Consider the following 20,558-nt stretch of genomic DNA (forward strand, 5'->3'; position numbering starts at 1 on the left):
GGGCTATCGTGGGGGAGTGGACAATGAGTGAAATGCGTGACTTATGCAGTGCCACTTCCGCCTTCCGATAAGGTTGCGTACGGGGGAAGACAAGATTGCACTATGTAAGAAGCAGCGATAAATACAACAAATGCAACATTACTGAGGCTACCAGGAGAAGAAAAAAATGGCTTGAAAATGGAATATAGCAAAGTCAGCAAGAACTCTCTTATAAAAATCGCGACCGACAGAAGACCTAGCTGTAAAAGGGGACCCCAAATTCCAATGAAGCGGTGAATGGAGTCCTTTATATCAATATCAACTGAATCGTTTTCAAAGATGTTGCCTTGCCAGCAGTTTCCCGCAATGCCATCCGATGGATTGTTTTAAGTGATTAGCACAATAACAGGACCTTCGATATTATGATCATAAGCATAAAAAATCGAATAGATCAAGCTCTAGAATACCGTGCAACCAAGTCAATTTACTTATAACACAATTTTTGGTTAGACTAACTGGAACATGACACCTGGATTTACAGAGAAGCCGAATACCAACTCAGCAGACTTCGGATATAATATGGAAAGAACGGCGCCTTCGGGGAGAAGGAAACCATTTTCAAGTTCACCAAACTCAGTCAGTCAATTGGAATCAGACACTTATTATAATTTCACTGCAAGGCAGTCTAAAGGTTCCACCGTATCTACGCTACGCGATGCGACCCGACCACAAATTGTACTGCCGCAATGCACACTTGCGCGGGGCAGCATTCAGCTAAGTGACGCTACGTGTCCGAATTGCTTGGCAGAGGCACTTTCTTTGCAGCGTCATGTGTTATATCCATGTAATGAACTAACTGACACATTGCTACAGTTTTTTAGATCTGGTTTGTATCCACCTGTTGAAATGTCAAAACATGCAGTTGTTTGCTGTTGGCTACCACGCTAGTGCAATATAGGCATGCTGAAAGTAGTGTCGTAGGGTAAATGTGGTCGTACCTTACTTTAATCAAAGAAACAGTATCACTGTCAATCAATCAAAGAAACAGTATCATTGTCAGCGACATGCGCAGAACTGCGCAGTTTAATTCCAAATCAATGCTATTAGTTATTGGTGAACTGCGACATGAAATTGCTTTACGAATCAGCCCAACATGATGTAGCCATGGGAAAGAAAATGCGAGAGAGATATCATCGATGGTATGAACATATAATTCGGAAACGACTTAAAGGTGAACCAAAACAGCGATGGTTTGATACGCCAGATCATAATTTGAGAGTCTCTTGGCTCCATCCAAAACAAGATTATAACCGAAGTGGCGAATCCTATTTAGAAGAGAGAACGAGGAAAGGGGTCGCCTTGAAAGTTATAATGGCTTAGATATATGATGCCAACATGGCCTGTGTGTGTGAATAAAAGCTCAGCAAAAAGTTCAGTAGGCCTATTGTTACCTATTACCCTTTAAAATTTAAAGGCCATTGAAATAAATTTGTCAACGATTTCAATGCATGGTACAAAAGGAGCACATACACACAACAGCATTTCAGCCCCGAACAATACTCCGCAGGATCGAATAGAAAATCAATGTGTACAACGTTTCGGAGAGCTACTTCATGCCGCAACCCAATCTTAACACATTGAAAAAGTAGAAGTCGTACAATCACCTGCCCACCGTACAGGAAAAAGTCAAGGGTGAGAAACAGCAGAGCACCGGGTGTGAATAGAATACCTGTGGAGCTACTAAAGATAGATAATAAGTGTGGGGATATTGACCAGGCTTCATTATTTGGTGTGGGGAAACTATGCTGTAAAATTGACTCAAAAGTATTATTTGCCCTCGTTATAAAAACGATAAAAAGTACAAGAAGATATCGTTGTTGTGTAAATGTTACAAAGTGTTGTCAAACATAATCTAAACAAGGACCGAATCCTTCTCAAAAAATATTGTTGGCGAATACCAGGGAAGATGTGAACGTAGAAAGTCAACGATTGATCAGATATTCTAAGTGAAGCAGATACTGCAGAAGTATTGGGAAGATAACATTGATGTCCATCGCTCGGTGCTGTACAAAATATGATCGAATTTGAAGTTCCAGTGGTACTGACTAGACTCCTCAGAATGACAATGAGTCAGTGTAGTGCTCAAGTTCGAGGAGTTTCCAGGGGAATTTTAGGCCCAGTGAGGGTGGACGGCGAATGGCCAATGAAATACAATAGTGAGTTGTATCTACTATACGATGAACCAAAAGCCGCCTTTCATATTAAGATACAAAAATTCCTGTGGGCAGGAGATGTAGAGTGTATGAACGATAGAAGAATTCCTAGGCGCTTACTCAGAGTGAAGTTGGGAAGTAAACGACTACCTGGAAAACCCCTAAATAGAACAACGCAAGTTACACGCTGCTCGGTTCCCGAAATCGGAGGAGAAGAATATAAAGAAAGACTTCCGAAGAGCAACGATCCACATCGGACTGTAGCGCCATAGAACCAAGAGGAAAAGAGCATTCATAGAAAAAGTTAAAAAATGTAATTTTGGAACTGTTTTTATTTTCGTTTTGTTGTCCTTTTGTGGACAACATATATTTCCAAGAATTATTGAGCTCGGAATTGGCTACGTGAATTTTGCTCCAGCAGGTTTTGACAGTTAACCTTATAATACATTTGCTATTACTGAATACAATCTGCCAAACTCTATGCTCATTCTATATTGTTCGGTTTCAGGTGTTACTCACAATACGGAAGATTATCAAATTAAAGTCCATTTTTGAATACCTCAAAACTCGTTTTTTTAAAAGAATTTATTAAGCGATGGTTATGCCAAATTTTCAGAGCAGCGCCATTCCCATTCGATCACGGGTACTTATTGATCTTTCCTCAGAAAACTGCAATTATATGTCCTTCCAAGTACTCTGATGCGCTTAGAGACACTGCAACATACCGAAGAGCTAATTGCGGGCCACAGCATATAACCTTAAGGGGACACGTGAAAAACAGCTTGAAAATGCGTTCACTTTAAAATTTCAAGAATCAATTCCAAATGTTCTTATTTGCAACGAATGAATGCGCACAGAATTGATTTCTGCATTATGGCTGATATTTTATTTCACAAGGAATATTCGCGAAAATATGAAATTTGCCATTAGAATTGCAGACAAGACGCTCGCACGTCAGTATATACAGAAAATTATGGTTTTGGATTAAGCACGTAAATGTAGCAAATGTAAATAAAAACAATATAATATTTTTGTAAAAGGAGAAAATTTAATTCACTGAATAGAACCATTTTCAGTATGGAAATATCAGTTTTTGCGGAATAAGTCGTAAGCTATAAACGCTCCAATAGACATTTAGAAAATATGTGTAGGTTAGACGATACTGCTTTACATTACCTTTTTACATTATTATGGATTTGCTTTCCTTTCCGTACTGTCTGATAACGTTTATTTATCCATGTTGAATCTATTTTTTCATTACATGATAATTTCAAGTTACAATTGGGACTTAATTTGTTTTATTTTTAAATTAATTACGGTTTGAATTTTAAATTTTGACTTTGTCGTTATATTGTCAATTATGCAGAGATTTAGTTCGAAGCAATCTTTCGTGTACATTTGTCGTCTTTTGATGTGCCTCGTATGAACTATCTTATGATGTGTGTAAACAAAGTTGTGCATGTTTGCTGAAGTTTGCCCTTCCGATTTTTCTGTTTTGAATTTTTCCGTAGTTGTCTGTTCGTGAGTTGCACAGAAACAACCTGTTACACAACCACACAAATAACTTCCTGATCCTGTTTCCATTAACCACATTCCCATATCATTTGTGTATCGCAACTAAAGCATAAACTCCGTATCTATTAACACAGTGTTGCTTTTAATGTTGTATTCCGACATTTTGTTCGAACATGATACATATTCATAATCCAATTGAAATACAAATAAAACATCAATTTGATTATGAAAGCCAAAATCATTTTTGAGTTAACATGATAATAATATCCTTGAATTGAACCATGGAACTGTTTCTGATAATATTTATCCACTTTCCAATAGACTGTGTTTTACAAAACTCAAATTACTGCTCCTGGCAATCGAAATCAAGGGATCGGAGGATGGCGTTGACAGTAAAATTTCCATCAACCCTCGTGGTGCTAAAATTCAAGCGAATACTCAAGGTTTTTTTATAGCACAAAGTGCTGATGAAGTCAAAAGGTAAGTCTGGAGTCATTCAGTACTACATTGCTCTAGATATTTTAAGTTCTTGTTTTGATATACTCGTATTGTGAAAGAGTTTGCTTCTACCTTGTTTCGTGGATTCGATGATTAATAAGGTTTCGATCATAAGCAACAACATGTGTCACAAAAAAAAGCTAGTAAATTGGCAGGAGAGAAAAGACAGGCAACCGTTGCAGGGGGTTGTTGGGGGGATATCGGTTTGGGGTTCAATGTCTGACAACTTGTATGGAACCCTAAAACAAACGAGCCACTCGTTGAGTGACGTTCCTGTGGTGAAGATAAATGCATCCAAAACGATAGACCCACATGATATATGGAGGGTGTATATTAGGGTTCAGGGATAGGTAGGTGATTTATTTAATATTACAAAAGTGATATCACTTTAAAGTATAATAAAGTATATATAATTCTCATTGCCGAGCGCACCCAAACATTACCAAGTATTACAACATCACCGCATTACCTAACATCACCGCAGTACCCATCATCACATTACCAAAAATCACCGCATTGCCTTACATTACTGCATTACAAAAGTGATGTTGTAATATGATATCACAATTTAAAACATCGCCTAACATTACTGCTCTTCGTAGTACAAGTGGCGGCGCTAGTTATCGATGCCGACGACGAATATCGGGCTGGCTTTGAGTTTGTCTTATTCTATGTTCGAGCTGGCTTTGGATTTACTTTGGACTGATAATAAATACAGGTCAAAATATTCTAGCAACAAATAATATTTAGTAGTATCGGCTGCCGAAAGTGAATATATGATCTTGATGGTATGACATCACATGCGCCGGTAGGGTAATGAAACGTGATGCCTGTTATATTACTTTCTAATATCAGCCGTTTCAAAAAATTGTATAATATCACAGTACCTACAAAGGTAATGCTTTGCGCAGCTTAATTTCGGGTGAGCTTATTTTTATGGAACAAAATAAAAGTTCAACAATTGTAGTGTTCGCAGCATCCGTATCATTTGGTTTGCTTTATCCTGTGGCGAACTGACGAAAGATTCATTACCTTAGGTTCTACGCACGATGACGAGCCGTTTTCATTTCAGAAGGGTTCGTTAGGGGTACCGATGTTTTTTATGATTTTTCAGGTTTCGGTGTGGATTTACGTATCGAATTAATAACACGTGGAGTTGTGTACAATGACATGTGGGGGACTGAACTGTTCAAAAGATCCGTGCTCCACATTCCCGGACCTCACTTACAAAGAGGGGTGTAAGCGTTTGTCCACAAAACACTTCATTTGCGGTTGGAACTTCAGCAGTGAATAGCTTTTCTTTTTAATTTGACTCCGGCCACTTAAGATCCCCGACAAATCATATTAGTCATTACATAATGTTCATTTTATCATAGAGCAAAAGAAATGCAAAGATCTAGCTCCATAGGACAAAATTTAGAGGCAACGGTATAAGGTAGAAGCCTTGTTTATGAATTTTTGACGAGGCATATTACCTTTCTTTCTTATTCTTCTTCTTATAATTCTCTATTCTTATAATTCTTGAAATCTTGAATCGATTTGGAAATTGGAGACTATTAGACGTGATAAAAATGGAAATCTATCTTATTTAAATTAAATTGTTTAACACAATTGTCGACATTGTCGTTAAATGCCAATAATTTGGGACACGTTATAGTGGAACAATACAACTTGATGCGCTCCAGGATTATTTCAGCTATTATCATTGCGGCGGCAGGGTGCGCGCAGATACCCCTCCAACTGTGCAACACTCAAGGCCGACCTTTCTTGGAATCCAAGCGATCATCCCCTTCTTCCGTTCTCTAGGAGAGGTTTCGGATTCCTAGGATTTCAGTAAGATTAGAAGCAGCAGATATGCAGGAACTGCCGGAGCAGCGATAAATTACTCTGCGGGGAGACCATCAAGCCCAGTGGTTTTACTCATCCTAAGTACATTGGTGGGTAAGATTATTTCTTCTTCTGCTTGGAGGAATAGTCCGCATGTTACGGCGGTGGAAGAACTTGGCCTGATGTGATACAGTTAGAAACTGTAGTGAAGTGTTCCTTGAAGTTACTCAGCTGTTGGCTATCATGCAAAAGGAGCATCGAAATGCATGCAAGTTGTTTCCCGATGCGATACACAGTTTTAGAATCATTGTTATCTTCGGCAGTTTCTGATTCCCTGACCAGGGCAATAGTGAATTCCCTTTGTCACGGACTACAGTGCCATCGCCCACAACGATCAGTACAGTCTTCAATCCATTCGTGGCCGATGACCTGAACACCCGAAAAAGGAGAATCTTTGACAACCAATATTCTCAGGGGGTCACTTAGTATATCTCCCTAATGATCAGCAGGCGGTAGCTCTTCAACTCTGCCAAGAGCAGCAGATGCAACACGCTAGCGAAGTCGAATGACCAATACTTTCACTTTCTATCTCGCAGCGATGCTTTTATCGAAGAGTGCAGGCACATTCCGAATACTAACTCGTGCCATGATTCGATAACCACAGATTGTTGCGGATAACGTTTCCATTAAAGCATTTACAAATTCGAATCTTTCCTAACGAATACTGACTACTGTCCGGAACGCCTAGAGCAGACTGTAGTTGCTCGTCCCTCGTAATTTAGATCCGGTGAATTTATTTAAGAATATTTTTAGCACGACTAATTACTGGATCTTTTAAGCGGTTTAAAAATTTAACCAAATAGGTCCGGTTGGAAATGTTGGATGACCACATATTAACCATACGGACGATACTATCGTAAACTCGATAATCTGAACCATTTGATTCCTTTACCCCGGCACAATAAACTAATGTTGAGTTATTGGTAGAAAAGCTTTATTATATTTATCTTTTCTAGAATAATGTACCATTCTACCGATTTTTAATATCATAATGTATTATTCCAGAGCTTGGTTCTATTGTAAGGCTTGTCATGAGGATATCAAAGATGAAACACTCATAAAAAAGTGTAAATGTAAAAATTGTAAGTATTTTCTTAGACATTTATTCATTTTAAGTTTTTCTGTAGAATTTTTATTATAATTTCCAATTCAATTTTATCTAAATTTAATACAATTTATATAAGATAAAATAAATGAAAAATAATTGTGAAAATTTCCAATAGATTTATTGAAATCACATTTTCAAAATAAGGAATTATTTAATGTTCGTATTGAAGGTATATTCTTAAATAGAGGAAGTTTGTCGTTGAATAACAGGAATCAGATTACAATGAAATCGTGTGTCAAATTCATAGGAGTAGGTAACTGAAGGAATCGAAAACAGCGGAAATTTGTTACAATCATTTGAATAGCAAAAACATGTTAGCAAATTTACAGCAGAATGGCGTTTTTAATATCAGCTCACAAATATTCACTTCGACGAGAAATTTGTAGACAATAATTGATAAGTTTAGAAATTTTTTTACAAATATCATATAAATACGATAAATTTATTGTTTTAATTAAATTTCTGTATGTACACAGTGACTGCACAACCAAGGAACAAATTTGGTGACTTAGGTAACAAAAATACCAGCCAAATTGAATCTCTAACACCCCTCACCCCTTGTTTATATTAACCTATTCCGTTTTCGAAAAAAATAACCTCGTAAAATATATATATATACACCGTTAACAATATTTTCCCGAATTGACATTTTGCTTGGTTTGTTTGTAAATACCTCAAAAACCATATATATTTATTAAAGTGATAATTTAAAGTTGAAAAACTAATCACTTTTTTGGTTTGTTGCCTTGAAGAGAAGTGTAATAAGCTTAGGTTTGACTCCTTTGTTATTGATTTTCCGAACACAATCTCTTTTTAACCATTAGCTGAGTTGATTTCCTTTTTCGAGAATGCAATTTGATTATAATTCGGATATAAATCCCTTTATGAATCTATACGAATTTGTATTTAACCCTATACCCTTGTTTGATTAATGGATTGTGACTGCGATTGAATTTATTCCAATTATTTAGTTTTTTGAGCGAGAGCAATAATGGATTTTTAACATGGAATTTTAACATTTGATCACATTTTCAATAATTTGTAAACAGTGTTCTTTTCAAATATATACAATGTCATGATTATTTTCCCTCTATAGCATTGCCGTTTATTGACTTTTATTTTATTTGTTTTGATGGGCTCTTCTTTCTCTGCGGATATGCATATGCTTCATGTGTATGCACAACTAAGCCTTTATGATGAATTTTTTGAAATGAAATGGTACTAATAAAGTTTAGGTAAATGAATACTATGAATCTGATTAAGAGTTACCAAATTCCATAATATCAAAAAATTCATCAAAGTTGTATATAACCTTACCAATTTTTTGGTTCCGAAATTTCATCCTTTTTATGTCATTCGTTAAATTACGCCTCTTGATCATTTCCATCATCAAAAATCAACGTGTTCTCTACTCGTCATACCCGATTGCAAAATAAGAAAAATACCAAACATTATAACTGTAGATTTACACAAACAAGCAAAAATTATACAATTTTCATTAAAAATTGAAAAAACTATATTGAAACCAAAATTTAAATTAAAAAAAAATTCATGAACATTTAGTTTTTAAAGTTTGGAGTGTTTTGTAACTAATCACAATAGTGCAGTGCTCTTAGTGAGGAATGTTAAGAAATTGTTGAAAATCAATGAAAAACTACAACCTGCGTAAATAAAGGGTTGACGATAGTAACACTTTCGATACAAACACGTGTATAGATAGAAAAGTGAAATACAAGTTGTTGGCATAACTTTGGGTGAAGTTAAGGTTATATTTATCATTTCTGTGACTGTTCCCCATTTCAAGTTTAAGAATCTGACTTTTCTCCTGTGACACCATTGTAAAAATAATATCGAAATGCTCGACTAGCTGATACCCTGGGTGTTTGGTTTTGCAAATAAGAAATTAACAAACCAACTGCGATATTTTGTTTGGGTTTTGTATTTTGGTAATTGATAACAATTGAAAACTGAATTTTGTGAAATAGTTTCTTATGTGTGTGATTGAAAATTATGTTTGCTATGACTTTATAATGCGAATTTTTTTAAGTAAACAGTTTTTCTAGACATTTAAAACAAAAATAAGGATTATGCATACATCACTTCCTCATGGCCACCTATTTTTTGAGATACGCTTGAAAGCAATATAGGAAAACTAGACCTCAAAGTAGCTGTATACTGTGTTTCTTCCATAAATTCCTTCCCTCTTGATTGAGTACGATTGATTTATCTACCATATGTACAATTTATGGGGCCATCTGGTATCTTTTCTTCAACTCGGTAAATGTATATGTTACGATTATTTTAAGAGCGTGGATATTGAGAACTTATAAATCCATTTCTCTGATACGTTTTTCTTGAGAATATCTCTTTTCAACTAGTTGGCATGATTATGACAATGTTATCCAACTGATTCTGTTTAAATTTTGAGTGATTGTTATACAGATATACAATTATAGAATTAGAAGAAGAAAAGTTGAAATTTCGCAATTGGTTTTTAGCGACTACTTTCTTCTAAGTTAATGAGGTATTGTGTCAACGATCTGACTTTTTGAAGAACCCTACCATTGCGGCTGGGAAACAATAAATAAAAAAGAAGTTCTTCGTATATTTCAATATATGTATATACTTTCTTGTGAGAAAACCATGTCGTACCATAATAATTCTAAGAAAAAGTTTTTAACAAATTATTAAAAGATACCAGATACCCTTTAGTATATATTTTTCTTTATGGTATGATTGCCTATCCATTCAGCTATATGTATATCTACAGATGTTGGATTTACATGAAAAAGTTCGATGAAGTTGACAGAGTACAACTATTGTATTTCACCAATGATTGCACCTTCAACCTGGAAATCTTAGAGTAGATTTAGATGTGTGCTTTCGCTATTTCCAATAATATCTTGACCAATCACTTCCCCATATTTTATCCCCAATATACCTTTAAGATTACTCGTACTTTTCATGTATTCCATCTGTCCAACGAGTTATCCAAGGGGTAAAACTTCTCGCATCTGAGTCCTCATGCAGATACTTCTGTCAATGAAATTGGATTATAAAGTCTTCCACGCATTATGTTGATTTCAGTACTCAAGGGAGCATTATCCATGTATATTTGCAATAAATACAATTTTCCATTAAAGTGTGATCTGATTGAAAACGAGCAAGATTATGAGTTAAATTATGAGTGCAGGAAAGTAAAAAAAAGCTGTTCAAATAAAGTTGGAAAATTTCATTTGATGTTTGTGGAATTTCTGCTCTTGTTAACAAAATTACAATATTTCAAAAGCCTATTTACAATAGACGAAAATCAATAACATCACTTCATACGAAGAAAGTGACAAACCGAAAATGGCATTAAATTATATGTTTGATTAGGCGAATGTAAATTTTACATAAGGAATCCAGAAAACTCTTCCAGTTTCCTGTCACAATGATAATGCCTAACTTATTGTTTCAGTTCGACCCTGCCTACATTCAGTATATATAAAATAAATATTTTTATCGGAGTAGAAGCTACGGGTTAACTGGAGGTGTTGTTTTCATTTTCTGCGCCACAATTTTGTTTTCACATGAATGCAACCGAACATTCTCAAGATGGTCAAAGTCAGTTAGTATCGTACTACAGTCGTTTTTTTAGGTAGCTATCGACAAAGGCGACAAGCGACAAGGTAACTGTGACTATCGGTCGTCGCTAGCGACTTGCTGAGTTGATTCCATCTAGCCGAATTCGTTTCATTCCTCACATAATATAGAAGGAGGATGCTTCGTCTGAAAGCCTATCAGCTTTAAGTACCTACACAACCTTCTGCCCCTCCTGTCATGAGACTCTGAAGGAAACTTCCATTGCCCAATTGGAAGTATCAGCCAGACGCAAAGTCTGGCTTATCTATCTATAATAGTATAATGATACTATATGAGGGATTCTTGACAGTTTGGTCCTATTCGCTTGATCAAATTTCCTCCAGTAGGAAAAGGAGATACTCAAGTAGGGAACGAGTTATTCCCGAGATATTTATATACGTAAAGTATATAGGCTTACTGGCAACGGAAGTCTAGTCTGCAACTGAATTTATTCATCATCAGGTTTGAATTGATGAGCATTCAGCTCTTATATGTTCCTCTTAAGATCTGTACCTTACTAATTGATTTATTGCTAGCCAGGTGATATGAAGGACCTCTTTCTAGTCATTGTAATTTACGGATAGCTAAATAAAAACGAAGAGAACTTGGCCCGTTAAGCAGCTCCAAGTATTTCCAAAGTGTGTATTCATCATTGACATTGTAATTGAGAAATCGATTGTGAGCCATGTAAGCGGAGAAGGCAAAGACGACTTTGCTCCCACTGATCTCAATCTAACTCGCTGAAATCACTCGGATCTACCTGAGAACGTAGAGAAACATATAAGTTCCACCCTGCAGGGGTATCACCACTGGGCCTATCTCGATTGGTATCTTTGGATTATAGAATAAATTTTTCAGTGCAGAGCTCTTATATTAGTGGAGGGTCAACATTTTTCTTTAAGAAGTAGCAACTTAGCCGAGGCGCTACACGTTTGCTGTAGTTAATTAAATCTTTGTCTTCATATAATTGGGCGTCTTAAGTGCAATGCCACGGATTCGAGGGCGGGAAAACTTTAGTTTTTGTGTTTCTAATATAAAACTTTTTATTTCGATGCTATGCTCTATCTATAAGGAGTTGGAAAACTGTTTTTTTTTTCTGAAAACCATTCAATCGTCTGTAGGAAGCGCAGAGTTTATTAGGTGCAGAGACTAGACGAGTTTGCTTTATTAACCCTGACCTTCGTCAGCCAGATACGAGCACCGAAGCTTGTAGGAGCGTCATATTCTGGTGAGACAAGAGAAAAGAAAATCCTCGCATGCTACACCGGCCAACTGCGAGGTGTCGAAAGTATCAGATAGATCTTGCTTTGTCTATCAGTGCCTGCAAACGTCTCCTACTTGGCTGTATGGCCCCGATCAGCTTGCATTTTCGAATGACCGTTTTTGCTTTATTTTCTTGCTGAGGATTCTCAGCTTTAGTTTCTACCACAATATCTGGACGCCCTGACGTTTCTGTATTTACTTTCCCGGAAACCTACAATGTCGACGGCTCCGGTGCATATGTTTAATATGACTACTCGCTACACCTGTTTGTACGATAGTAGTTCACACGCCGGAAACCAAGTATAATACTTTCCCTTCTTATATTCAGAACTCTCCACTGGGTTGGTTTTAACATTCAGTCACTGTGGCTGGTACATCACTGTCGCTGTTTTACTGGAAGCAAGCAGTTCATCGTTGCTGAGGGAACAGTATGAATTTAGCCAGAAAGATATCAATACGGCCAAAAGGGTAAAGTTTTTAAACGAAACTGAAAACGAGGTGTTTTCAATTCATTTACATAAAACAAGCCCTCCCCCTTTTGCCACTCAGTGCTCGGGATATGTAATCGAGTTTGGAGGTTCTGTTAGAATCTTTTAAGATGCAAGGAGAGTTACACTGGAGCTTTTGCTTCGATCCAGTAACTGACCAGTTCCACTTGTCCCTAAAAAATATGCAGTAACTATGCGTTAGGGGTTAGACGGACATATTTCCAGTTTGTCTCCGTCTTCCAAAGCCTTTGCCTTCGTTGTTAAGATTTTGTGAAAAGCAAAACATTATTAAAATTGGCTCAATGTCTATCTGTCTGTTCGTCTGCTTATCTGCCCGTTTTCCTACCGGTTAATTTTTTGAAGGCGGTATAAATCCATTATGGATACTCATCAGGAGTCGAGGAAGCACATATCGGACTCCTACAACCTAAAACCTATTATATTTATCAAATAATTTTCTTGCGGGACTATCTTTCTTTTATTACTTCATTGAGCTGTTCACTTCATCGAGTCGTTATCTGATCATGCTACTTGTAATAATTGCTGGCACTTGACGGCGGAACCCTAGTTTAGGTTCGTGATTCTTCAAATTTTGGCGGCACGTGTAGAACCTTCACATGTATGACAATCAGGTGATTCATCCAAATCGGATGTGAAGGGCATTTCCTACACCTACCGTGTCCGTTTAGATTAATTCAAGTCATAGCTCATCTCGCCGATGTTTCAGTTATGCCTCATACGTATATTTGGGATAAACTTGCGAGTTCAACGTCTTTTTAAGGTTTTGTGTGAAACAAAACCTTATTAGAATCGATTCGATGTCTGTCTGTCCGTCTGTCTGTCTGTCTGTCTGTCTGTCTGTCACACCCGATTTATTCGGAAACGGCTGAACCGATTGTCACGAAAATTAGTAGGAGTATGTAATCTGCCGTTCCCTTTACATGCAGCAACTGACGCCATTTTGTGTTAAGTTTAAGGGGGGGCTCCCCATACATGTGAAAGGAGGATGCAAAATTTTTTTCATAAAATGTGGCCATATGGTTCAATATTTGATACTTGGTGAAACATAGGGGAGTGAGGGCTCAAAATATGACCCCCGAAAAGTGTAACAGGTCTCGTTCTCAGAACCTATCCAACCGAAAAATCTGAAAAAAATCTCAATAGTGCATCTCTACGAAATCTAGGCCTCAAAATATATCCGGTTCCGATATCTGCACAAATAAAGTTAATAATAGTATATTTCCACATTTTGGAAATTTACCCGGCAACCCGCCTTATATTCATCCCAGAAGTACAAAATTTGGCGTGCGTATAATAAAGAACATAGTGCACAAGCTAGTCAAGTTTGAAGAAAATCCAACCATTATTGACAAAGTTATAGGGGGTAAAACTTTACCATTTTTTGTGATTTTCGGGCACTCTTCATGCATGACTGCATGACGTCATCATCACATATCAATTCGTCAATACCACAACCAAATGAGTTCTTATGAATGGGGTCCCAAAGAATTATTTTGTTTTAGTTTTTTAGTTATTTGTCAGCCAGACATGTGTGTATGTAGGTATATAGTATATGCGTGCTAATGAACTTTGTGGGTAGTGCCTATTCAGATAGATATAAGAAGTAAATCGGAAATATGGGTACGATCAATTTATATACGTGCATATATGTGTACGGTATTCGGAAATAGGCAGTTTGTTTGTTTAGGGTGAGCGTAATATCTATGGCTGTAATATGTACGTATGTCTCGTAGTTTGGAAAAATATGAAGCAATATGTTGGGTTTGTAGCTATATACGGATAGAAAAATGTGCGTTGAAATTTCTTACATAAGATGAACACAAAACCTTTATACCCGAAGCGCGAGCTTCCGGTATTCCGACTTGTTTTTATCTGGTCCTATGGTTGGCACCTAACTAATGACGCTTAGTTTTTCGGCTCGCCTCTTCAGCTAAAATAGCTACCGGAATCATCTCTGCAAGTACACCTATTGTTTCATACGATATTGTCCGGTAGCCACATCAAGTTCGAAGTGGATGTGGAGCTCGAAGCCCACTACGACCGCCTACGGGCCGCCTATAGTCCTTAGTCGATATAGTTTCATAACGAATAAATTTATGAGCGATACCACGATCGCCGGGTTGTATGGGTTGCGGTTTGTGGATCACTTAATAACATATGGGTGAGAACGATCTAGCCCGAAATGTCTGGAAGGGCAATAACTATGGTAGAAAAAGAAGACATGGAAGACCTCAGAATTGGTATACCTCGGCACAAAACCAATAGGTTTGGAGTACTTTAGTAAGGCGGGCTTAGACCGGAGGTCGGATTTTGTGCTATTGATGATAATGATGATGGTATGTGCTTTCGAGCTTCGAGTGGAAGATAACTCCGAGATGTTTTAGTAATGGCTGATAGTTAATAACATGTTCATCGACCAGTCTCCTGTTACCGTCGCTTTGATATAAATGCTACCTCAGTTTTATCTTCGGCAAGTTCTAACCTAAATCTTCAAGCCAAGTCTTTAATGTCCAGATAGCTTTGCTAGCATTAATGTCCACATCGTCGACATTATCTTTGAATCCAGCGACAACGGCTTATTTAGGGACGGGAGAGGCGAAAGACGGGGTCGTATATTATTCCGTATAGCAAGGACACTTGGCTTCATATTACACTTCTACTCTGAATCGGAGAGTAACTTTGTTTGTCGAAAAGTGGTCGAGTTATATCCAGCAACGTATTCTTGACGTTACAAAACACGAGTGCGCGTTTCTCACCGTGAAAGGTTTTCTTGGCTAGATCAAAAGCCACTTTAGTCAAGTACTTCTCTACAGCATTCAGAAGATATATAAGTACATAGGATGGGGCCTCTCCTATTGGTTTACCTGACTTCAGGATCAATATAGGCTACCATCGGTTTATCCATTCCGCATATTTTTTTTAAAAACAGATGCGCTTACTTAAGCAAAATTGTTGGGAAAGTTTGGACTTGTGATCCACATGGCTTCATGTTATCGTTTGAAATTGAACTTAAGGGGTGTATGAAAGGCTTCAATTGATATCAGCTTCATAGTGGAAGAGGGGTGGGTTAGAAAGAAGTCGCTTATATTAAGGAGCCATTCTCAAATTTTACCGATCCGAAAAAAATCATGATGATGCCGCTATGTGATATCTCAGTCTCAAGATACTCCCTTGCTACTCAAACAATGATAATGGTATATTATTATGTTTTGAACATTTCTCCAAGTTCGACCTGAAATGATCAACTAAAAAATAATAAAGCATTGCGTTCTGAGTCCCGAAGCTGTCGCGAGGTTTTTTAGATGGTCTTTCGCCGTCCGCTTGGCTTTTCAGTAACCGCCTGGGAATTCTTCTGTCTGCCACTTCTTCTTGGTCTAAGATTTTCCCCGGGGACTCCATTTTCGAAGATGTTGACTGCCTGCTTCCCGTCTCGACTTCCACATGTAATTTCGACAAAGTGATTGAAGAATACAAGCCTGGTTGAATTTGCATTAATAGTAATTTTATAGCATTTACGGAATATCTAGAAAAACTGTTTACTTTTGATTTTGGTTTTAGTTGATTTAATAACTAAATTTATCATGTTGTATGCATTTTGGTATTGTTTAAAAGAATGTTGTGTTGATTTTCAGTGTATGTACTGATCTCTTCCTTTGTACTCAACCTACACTATGTATGTATAACTGAACGTCATTTGTGTAATACTCGTATGTTGTCTTAATCCCCACGTTCTAACTTTTCATACCGGTGAAGGAAATATGTTGGGCGTAAACATCAAGACACTCCCACAGGACAGTAAGCGTACGCGATGACATTAACATCCTTGGCAATTCAGTTTGAACTTACAATAGTTGTTGGAACGTATTTCTCTGAGATTGGGTGTAGATGTATTGATATGGAAAACTTACTAATGAAATTTCTAGCATCAATTCAGTACAGTATTAGCATATCAAAATTTCTAATGTATCTATTTGCGACTTTCAGATGTGGGCATGATTATGATGCAGACAGGGATGGTAAATAAACACGGTCTTAGTACTGCCTGTCACGCATACATCGATGGTACGAATTTCACACCTAATATTAAAAGTTGTATGATAACTTAAAAAAATAAACAAAATATGTTAAAATAATCCAACAATATTCACAGCAAACAATTTGAACGATTCTTGAAACATTTCCCTTGTTTTCTCAAAGAAAAGAAACGTGAGACGAACTGATCTCATAGAAATTTGTTTGAAATATTCTATAGTTTGCAAAGTATGTTACCTATATTTTCGCTAACGATGATTTGATGAGTTATTATCAATTAATTATGATTGATGCTAACGGAAATTGCGGCTGGCAAGAATTTCAGTTCAAAAACACTCCGAAAGATTAAATTCGAGAAGGCGTTTTTGGGTTTCTCGAATTTATTGTAATATTCGCTGGTGCGCTAGAATATCTTCCCTGAAAGTATATTTGCGAACAGTACGGTACAAAGGCTTTTGGTATTGTACGAAAATTCGTGCCGCTGGAGTTATATTTTTATTGCTCTTGATTTTGGACAGACTATTTACCATTTTGTACGATTCATTTTTAAGTCACCAATTCCACTGTTTGCTAGAAACCAACACCAACTTTATTCAGTTAAAATTATGAAGATGCGTTCATGCTAGGCTGTGGAAACTTCCAGTATGAATTGTTGTTCACCGTCATATCTAGTTTTTATTGCTTAAATTACGTTTAAGACTAAATTCGCCTCATAAATGCGTTGCAACTTTTGTTCTTGATGTCAAATAGGATTTTAATGCTTTTATGATACAAATTTCTATATGCTTAAGGGCCAATGAAATATTAAAACGCCGTTTTGCAAGAACATACGGATGATTTAAAAGCCTCTGCTATCCACTCTTCTACATGCTGCTTTTCAGTTCCAGCTATTTTCGCTTAGCGGATGTTTGACTGGGGTTACTGAAGAACCTCAATGAAGCTAACTCTCGAGACCGATCCGGGAGAGGGTCAATGGTAAAATGGCTGGAACACACTTTCCATTATTTTCTGTGCTGTAACTTTATTCTTGATAAATTTTGGAACTTCAATTACGAATCTACATACCTCATTTTGCTGTAACACGTTAACATTATCTACTTTTCATTTCCTCACTATTTTCCTCTTTCCATTTTTCTACTAACATAAAATACTAAGTAGCTTTTCCTGTAATGAACAGTTGATTCTGTAGGCGATTTTGCTAATAGTGTAAGTGTCTAGAGTTTTTAACCCAGGGTATACAGTATCAATAAAATATATCAGCAATAAATTCTTGAACACAGAAAGTAAAATATCATCAAGCCAAAGCTAGATAAACCGCAAATACAATGTAAGGAAGGCAGTATAAATGTTTGTATGGGTCGAATAACAGCTAGTGTAACGTACGAGTACTTGAAGCTGTATTAAAAACAGAAGCTAACCATAGAACATGATTCGGGAAATTCTGCGTTGGGACCTGGAAGTTTAAAGTTTGCTTCACTCCATGGAGAATTGTGAGCGAAAAGCCGATCGTTTGTGCAGGACGAAAACCTTAAGCTTTTAGGCCTCCCACGATTAAATACATATTTAGGAATAACTTCCCTCTGTACCGTTTAATGCTAGTGACTAACGACTACATAATTTGTAATTATGTGATTTTTTTGACATAGTTTTTGACATTGGTTTTCTGGTTTTACTAGTTTACTTTTGTTGAAAGCATTTTTAGTTTGTAGTATTTATTTTAGAAAATTTGGTTTATCTGTTGAACCTCTTACAACCCTAAATATGTTTTTGTCTGACCACAGTGGCAACGTTCAGGAAAGGCGTCCGTGCCGTTCAATTGGTAGGACGTGCAAGTACGTATCTTCTATTTATTATATTTATATTTATTGTTTCTGTTTAGTAAAGACAATATGAAATTGTAATTAGAAATATGAAAACAGACATCTATGTGTAATTTATATGTGTTGATAAAAATGATGAAAAACTTTTATGTTCACAAAAATTGGTGGTGATCAACATGAATTTACTAACACACTGTCACTAACACGTTTGCCAAGTATATATTAGTGTAAAATATGGAGTGTTGATATCGTCACTGCAGTATTTAATAAGAATCAAAAGAATTATTCCAAAATTTATTTATTTATCCTTAATTTGTAGGTGTTTCCCTAGTGACGATATTTTCGATGTTCTTGTTTTATTCCCAGAAAGGATCAAAGTTCTGTACTGTCAATTATTCAAATATGGTCAATGATTTTACAGACGATAAACGCTATAAGAACTAACACACATATCACTTTGAAAAGTTTGCCCGGGAAATAATTGACTATACAGATTCCTTTTTAAATAATTTCTTCTCATTTTACTTTCAATGTGTTGATATGTGTCATATATGTATGTACTCCGTGGATAGTTTTAGTTTCTCTTCATTTCAATGAAAAATACACAATGAAATTTTCTAGAACGTTTTTATGACTAACATCGTACTTTCACGTGTACTTACGTATATCTGTGTGAAATATAAATATGGGGGAAGTAAGATAGATTTTCTATAAATGTATTTCTAGTAAAAAATATAAAAGTGCAAGTTAATCGGGATTTCTTCAAAAGTATCTTTATTATGTAAATATTCACTCCCACTCTATTTACCACCGCATGTATATATGTACAAATATCTACCCACTTTTAAACTAAATCCAACAACAAATTATCCAACTTTCACTAATTCTATTATTATCTGGCTGTTATTATCTTGGGTATGGGAGGAAATGTTCGCCTTTTTTCACGAGGCCAACCAACGTTTATTAAACAAATATACAACTCGTGCCGGTACAACCATGCCCACCTTTTAGGAAATTTACAAATTTCCTATCTGACTAAAGTCAAACCATTGAAGAAGATCGATGTATCCAACTAAAATTTGGATGCCTTCATAAGAAGCGACGGGTTCTCAAAATATATTTGGCTGCATCAAACAAAGGAGCTGTTTCGGGTAAATATAGCGCGTGGAATATAACTTTCCATTCCAATTCTCTCAAGTAGGTTTTGATTGGTGAAAATATCCCCTGTTTATCTATTCAAAACAATTCTGCCCGTTTTTGGTGGTATTGAAAATTTTTTTCAGTTGTGTTTCACAGAGCCATAACAGCAGATAATTGGTCACACCACTCAGATCCCAGCATTTTATAACCTTATGTTTCGTTATTTCTATGATGAAGTTAATTCATCACGTCATACTTACGTTTCCCTGCATTTTGAATTTTCATGGAAAATCTGTTTTTCATTTCACTACGAAAAGCCTTCTCTGTTGTCTCCAAAGCTAAAGATTATGTTCAATGTCATCAAGAGGAATATACCCTGGGGGTGAATCTGCCCAGATAAACCTTGAATTTCTTTATGAGATAAAAAGGATGGCATGGCGGTGGGTGGAGCTTTTGAATCAAGTTTGCAGAGGCGTTCTGCGGAACTTCTCGTAGAATTAATGCCTTTCTCAGTTGTGTGACGATCTAACTATGTGAGTGCATATGGTTGCGTCTCTTATAACAATTTCTTTTCAAGCGGAGTGTCAAATCAAAGATACCGTCATGGGGAAGCATTCATTTCGTATCGTATAAATAATTGTATCAGTAAATCGGGAACACGTGTTGGTGATAGGGGATTAAGTTAACGCCCCACTTTCGTTTCCTTCGAAACGATACATAGAATGCGCTGATTCAAATAATATCAAAATCATCACTGTGCCAATTTTCACTTAACTGTTTGTGAGTTTCTATATGGTTACATGGACATGCACACGCAAAAAGATGCCAGTTGCTATAGAAATGCGGCACAGAATACATGAAGGAGATGTACAAACACACCGCAACCTTGATTGGACCTCAATCCGAAATGTGCACTTTTGGCCTAATTTGCATTCGAGTTTCGTCTCCTGTATATGGCTACCGCTAAGTT

At 36.6% G+C, this 20,558-nt stretch overlaps 1 protein-coding gene across 50 annotated transcripts in view; it reads left to right on the forward strand.

Moving 5' to 3' along the window:
* The window catches only part of LOC119652349 (calcium-activated potassium channel slowpoke), a 260,042-nt gene that overhangs the window by 204,304 nt on the left and 35,180 nt on the right, over positions 1-20,558 (forward strand). For 20 of the 50 annotated variants that reach the window (XM_038056381.1, XM_038056389.1, XM_038056392.1 and 17 more), the window contains 4 exons: positions 4,029-4,187; positions 7,098-7,174; positions 7,677-7,712; positions 16,581-16,658. In XM_038056381.1, the coding sequence (XP_037912309.1) occupies positions 4,029-4,187; positions 7,098-7,174; positions 7,677-7,712; positions 16,581-16,658 (350 nt within the window). Of the gene's footprint in view, positions 1-4,028; positions 4,188-7,097; positions 7,175-7,676; positions 7,713-16,580; positions 16,659-18,409; positions 18,461-20,558 lie in introns of all 50 variants that reach the window. The other 30 variants (XM_038056430.1, XM_038056407.1, XM_038056403.1 and 27 more) reach the window with 3 other exon arrangements.

This window comes from Hermetia illucens, chromosome 3 (genome assembly GCF_905115235.1).
Source record: "Hermetia illucens chromosome 3, iHerIll2.2.curated.20191125, whole genome shotgun sequence".
NCBI classification, from domain to species: Eukaryota; Metazoa; Arthropoda; class Insecta; order Diptera; family Stratiomyidae; genus Hermetia; species Hermetia illucens.